We start from the raw sequence: 6,044 nt of genomic DNA, 5'->3' as shown, positions 1-6,044 counted from the left end.
TAAATTACTAAAATGTAATATGTAAAAATGTGTGTTCTGTGCGTGTGTGTCACACAGTGTGTGTTTGTGTTGCCTTGTCCAAGCCACACAGAGAAAAAAGCTCAAACACGTTGACAGCCACAGTGGCAAATCTTCTCCCTCCGCAGGCTGTCTGCTTGGACCCACTCCAGCACACCACACACACAGAGCTCCAAAAACACAAAGGTCATCGTCAAAATGAGCAATTTAGCAGAACAAACACTGCAAGCCAAGTCAGAGGACTGCATTTAGCAAGAGCCTCCTGTGTTTCACCAGCTATGGAACAGTATTTGGCAGGATGGAGGTCTCAGGGGTGATAGACTAGAGAAAAGCACTGAGCGGTGTGGACAGCGAAAATAAATTGAAGCGTCGTAGTGTTATGTAAGAAAGATCGGATCCAGTTTCCCATGGACCAGGCAGCAAGAGACTGCTGATGAGAGTGGTTTAGCATTAGTAACCACTCCACTGAGGCAGAGCTGAATGGGGGCACTGTAAATATTTAGGGAGCCTTGTACTAAACGGACCTCAAGGTGACAATAGAGATGATAGAAAGTTTGAGGAAGATCTGTCAGTTTCTTCATAGCTCCCTAGCAGGTCAATACAGTATGTGATCAAAATGCACTATGGCACAACTGAACTTATATCCAATGACTTTGAGTGGAGTAATTGGGCGGTACCCTTCGTGCAATGGCCATTACTAAAACCTGGTTAGTAGGGATGTTCAGTCTGGACCGCATGGCTCCAGGGGTGCTGAGCACAGAGCGAGGAAATGAACCTTGACCAGTGTCCAGTTTGACTTGGATGATGTGGTCAGACAGACACCAAGGACCAACGCCAACACACAGGACCAACGCCAACACAGCTTTCTGTGTCAAAGGGTGTCTGCAGTTGACCCAATATCAATTGACAGGCTTTTACTGATGAACTATTACGATCAACTAATTCCTAGCTCACCATTGTCTCTTGCTCCATTTTAGGTCAAACCTTACCAATGATTCATTATTTTGTCTCAAAATCATCCATCCCAACAGGATGGTTCCGAAGTTTATTCAGATTCCCGAGATTTAGTACAAGTCACAACCAATTTTTATCTTGTAGGCCTATTAGTATGTGCTAAGTAAGCACTATATTTCCTCGACCAATGAATTCTTGCTTGCCACTTACATCAGGTGAGAGCCTACCTACTTTTACCTTCGGTCTCTTTCACCTGAAGTGGGTAAAAGTCATCAAAGGTAATCTGCCATCTCCCTCAATGAACTCTCAAATCCATCTGTCTATTCAGGAGGATTCAGGTCTGGAGTACACCATGACAAGATGATCAGGTCTAAAGAGCAGAATGTTCAAGGGGCACAGAGAGTGTGTGTGATAAGACTGATCAATCAGCCTGTAAACTCCTGAGATATGACCTATGACTGCATTGCAGGGTTCCCCAACTCATTTTATTTGGCCACCCCAAGTTCTGAGCCGTTATATTTTATTATTAAAAAATATATATACATATCGTTGTTGGAACCTAAGACTAAAAACACCAGGAAATCAGCTCCAAGTGATTTAAAATTGTGGAATTCTGTTCCAATTATTCCCACACATAATAGATACGCGATCGTATACAAAATGTAAGAAAGGTTTGAAATAATGTCAAATATCTCTTTGGGCTTCTTGTGGTCAATTTGTAAACTGCAAATGATTTCTAATTATGTTCCGGACCCCCGAATACCAGCTCAAGAAAAAACTAAAACAATTGGGCCTGTGGCTGAATGTAGTTGATGATCCCTGTTGTATGGGATATGGTGGGAGTCAGTAGTTATTCACTGCCCCCTGCTGGTGAAATATAGCGTTCATCTTGGTGTGGGGGACATATCGCCGACGACAGCTTTTGGCTTGTAACTGGAATCAAAGGCGAGCAAAGCAGCATCATATCACACTAATTCACTTCCATCTCAACAAAAAGCTGATTTGATTCCGCTTATTTCAATAAAACCAACTGGAGTTGTATCATCACAAGTTTATTATGACTACAAAAAAATAAAAATAATAATTCAAAAAATAAAGAGATGCATTACATGAACAGAGTTAAATGTGATGTAAGGGAAGGGAACCCCATCGTTGTTTATTACAGTCAATACAGACCTGTTTACAGTCATTGGTCATTGTAAGTAAACTACATCAGGGTTATGTTAACGGGTTGAGTTAACAACCAAACTTTCCTCCCCCACCGTCTTCTAAAACAGGGTTTCCCTGCCCTGGTCAAGGGGGCCTACTGTGTAGCAGCTGGAGTGAAATTCAGTATGCACAGTAAACCTCAAAGACCAGAATGGAGAAATGCCTACAAACACAAAATGAAAAATGTAACGATTACTGTAGCAGGGCCAATATAATAGAGAGAGAGGGAAAAAAGGACAAAATAACCAGCAATGAAAGGTTCTAATATGACTGAAGTTATACACAGCGGTCCATGGCTAGATGATTTAAATGACAAGAATTGGAAGAGGATAACATTTTTGGATGAGGGCCAAAAAATAACAACGATAACTAAATAACTAAAATTGTTATAAAAAGAAAAACGCCTGAGGTGTGTAGCTTGGTGTGTCCTACTCCGCAGTTTGGTCATTTGGCATTAAATAGAACACTACAACAAAGTCGTGCAGTCTCCAAGGACATCTAACTAGAAAGAGGAAAGCAGTGCAGTCTGTCTCCAAGGTCATCTAACTAGAAAGAGGAAAGCAGTGCAGTCTGTCTCCAAGGTCATCTAACTAGAAAGAGGAAAGCAGTGCAGTCTGTCTCCAAGGTCATCTAACTAGAAAGAGGAAAGCAGTGCAGTCTGTCTCCAAGGTCATCTAACTAGAAAGAGGATAAGAAAGCAAGGCTGTGTGGCATTCTGGGTTTCAAAAAGAAAAGGGAATCGTCTCTGAAATCATGAAATAGCTCATACCTGTGTGTTTTGTTGTGTGCGTGTGGGACTGCGTGTGCTTGAGAACTGCGAACCAAAAAACATGATTGTACAACAGTCTAACATGCCCATTTCAGGGAGAATAAGAAAGGTCTTTGGGGAGGAGAGCGAGAGAACAGAAAGGAGACACCTTCCAGGACTGAGCATGTCTGTGACAGTAGGTCTAATGTAGGACCCCAGGTTGAACCCCCCCAGACATGCCACACTGCTCCTCCATGCAGACACACAGTAACAGGTTGTTGGTCGACAGACAAACTGACAGTCCAGGTTGGGAAATTGGCAACTAGTACATTGTCACACGGTGGTCTTGCCGAAATACTTTTAAAATATCTTCTTCTTTTTGTTCTTTTCCAGGGTTCTGTAGGGGTGTGAGAGAGAGAGGAGAAAAGAGATGGAGGGAAGAAAGACAGATTACTAAATTGATGAGGCAGAGCTCTTTATAATGAGCTGTGTATGCAGTATATGCTGCGCTGTGTACCCTTGAGACACATTTGTTTATGTACCCTTGCACTGTGTACCCTTGAGACACATTTGTTTATGTACCCTTGCGCTGTGTACCCTTGAGACACATTTGTTTATGTACCCTTGCACTGTGTACCCTTGAGACACATTTGTTTATGTACCCTTGCACTGTGTACCCTTGAGACACATTTGTTTATGTTTGCACTGTGTACCCTTGAGACACATTTGTTTATGTACCCTTGCGCTGTGTACCCTTGAGACACATTTGTTTATGTACCCTTGCACTGTGTACCCTTGAGACACATTTGTTTATGTACCCTTGCACTGTGTACCCTTGAGACACATTTGTTTATGTACCCTTGCGCTGTGTACCCTTGAGACACATTTGTTTATGTACCCTTGCGCTGTGTACCCTTGGGGCACATTTGTTTATGTACCCTTGCACTGTGTACCCTTGAGACACATTTGTTTATGTACCTTTGCGCTGTGTACCCTTGAGACACATTTGTTTATGTACCCTTGCGCTGTGTACCCTTGGGGCACATTTGTTTATGTACCCTTGCGCTGTGTACCCTTGAGACACATTTGTTTATGTACCCTTGCACTGTGTACCCTTGAGACACATTTGTTTATGTACCCTTGCGCTGTGTACCCTTGAGACACATTTGTTTATGTACCCTTGCGCTGTGTACCCTTGAGACACATTGGTTTATGTACCCTTGCGCTGTGTACCCTTGAGACACATTTGTTTATGTACCCTTGCGCTGTGTACCCTTGAGACACATTTGTTTATGTACCCTTGCGCTGTGTACCCTTGAGACACATTTGTTTATGTACCTTTGCGCTGTGTACCCTTGAGACACATTTGTTTATGTACCCTTGCGCTGTGTACCCTTGAGACACACTTGTTTCTCCCAAAATAATAACCTTCCATCATATTCTATGATGGTACAGGATGAGGTGAGGAGGAAAGCTCTAGTCATAGACTGTTCGCACGACAAGCGGTACCAGAGCACCAAGTCTAGGACCAAAAGGCTCCTTAACAGCTTCTATCCTCAAGCCATAAGACTGCTGAATAATTAATCAAATGGCCACCGGACTATTTACATTGACCCCCCCCCCACCTATACATGTACAAATTACCTCTAACCTGTAAACAGGTATACAGCCTCGTTATTGTTAAAATATTGTGCTACTTTTTACTGTAGTTTATTTGGTAAATATTTTCTTAACTCTTCTTGAACTGCATTGTTGGTTAAGGGCTTGTAAGTAAGCATTTCACAGTAAGGTCTACACTTGTTGTATTAGGCGCATGTGACAAATAAAGTTAGTTTTGATTTGTGTAGAAAAACACATACTGCATTATATGACACTGGAAAAAACAGGTTGAATAATTGTTCACGGCTGACTCCATGCGATATAGTTCTATAGGAATGTACGTGTTGGCCATCTTCTTCATGTGAGTCGTAGCAGCGTGCTGTACCTGGATGCGTCTAGTTTCTGTTGCTCCAGCACCCTCTGCTGTGCCTCCCAGTTGTGCTTCTCGTCCTCCAGCTGGCGTCTCTTCTCCTCCAGCTCCTTGTGCTGGGCCTCCAGGTTCTTCTTCATCTGCTCATGGCGCCGCTGGAGCTGCAGACAGGACAGTTTGCACCCTTTGCATGGCTGGAGTCTAGTGTGTGTGTGTGTGTGTGTGTGTGTCTGTGTGAGTGTGTGTGTGTGTGTGTGAGTGTGTGTGTGTGTGTGTCTGTGTGAGTGTGTGTGTGTGTGTGTGTGTGAGTGTGTGTGTGTCTGTGTGAGTGTGTGTGTGTGTCTGTGTGTGTGTGTCTGTGTGAGTGTGTGTGTGTGTGTGTGTGTGTGTGTGTGTGTGTGTGTGTGTGTGTGTGTGAGTGTGTGTGTGTGTCTGTGTGAGTGTGTGTGTGTGTGTCTGTGTGTGTGTGTGTGTGTCTGTGTGAGTGTGTGTGTGTGTGTGTGTGTGTGAGTGTGTGTGTGTGTGTGTGTCTGTGTGAGTGTGTGTGTGTGTGTGTGTGTGTGTGTGTGTGTGTGTGTGTGTGTGTGTGTGTGTGTGTGTGTGTGTCTGTGTGAGTGTGTGTGTGTGAGTGTCTGTGTGAGTGTGTGTGTGTGAGTGTGTGTGTGTGAGTGTGTGTGTGTGTGTGTCTGTGTGAGTGTGTGTGTGTGTGTGTCTGTGTGAGTGTGTGTGTGTGAGTGTGTGTGTGTGTGTGTCTGTGTGAGTGTGTGTGTGTGAGTGTGTGTGTGTGAGTGTGTGTGTGTGTGTGTCTGTGTGAGTGTGTTAGATGCATCTATTTTTTATGAATACATTGTTAATGAAAACATACAAATGTAACCATTCAAACTGGTGTCTTTTTTAAGTGAGATTGCTCCATTAATAAATAAACAAGGGGTGAGTGAGTGAGTTTTAGTGGTGTGAAGGTGTTCTGTTAAGTTCCTGTACCTCTAGCTCAGAGTCTTTGAGCTTCTGGATCTTCTCCTTGACCTTCATCTCAAACACCTGCTCCATTTCCATCTCCATCTTCTCCATCTTGGTCACGTGCTCCCTCCTCTCCTCCTCCATCTGGGCCAGGGGACTCCTGCAGGGTTGAGGCACACACACATCATC

The 6,044-nt window shown here is 43.6% G+C and overlaps 1 protein-coding gene across 2 annotated transcripts in view; it reads right to left on the bottom strand.

The window, feature by feature from the left end:
* Positions 1-2,091: 2,091 nt before the first annotated feature.
* Positions 2,092-6,044, bottom strand: part of LOC115128567 (septin-7-like) — a 36,338-nt gene continuing 32,385 nt past the window's right edge. For both annotated transcript variants that reach the window (XM_029658497.2, XM_029658498.2), the window contains 3 exons: positions 5,880-6,015; positions 4,914-5,059; positions 2,092-3,326 (listed from right to left, as the gene is read on the bottom strand). In XM_029658497.2, the coding sequence (XP_029514357.2) occupies positions 3,290-3,326; positions 4,914-5,059; positions 5,880-6,015 (319 nt within the window). In that variant the 3' untranslated portion in view covers positions 2,092-3,289. The remainder of the gene's footprint in view (positions 3,327-4,913; positions 5,060-5,879; positions 6,016-6,044) is intronic.

This window comes from Oncorhynchus nerka, linkage group LG4 (assembly GCF_034236695.1).
Source record: "Oncorhynchus nerka isolate Pitt River linkage group LG4, Oner_Uvic_2.0, whole genome shotgun sequence".
NCBI classification, from domain to species: domain Eukaryota; kingdom Metazoa; phylum Chordata; class Actinopteri; order Salmoniformes; family Salmonidae; genus Oncorhynchus; species Oncorhynchus nerka.
Note: the sequence above shows the minus strand (reverse complement) of the source record. Positions and strands in the feature narration are given on the sequence as shown.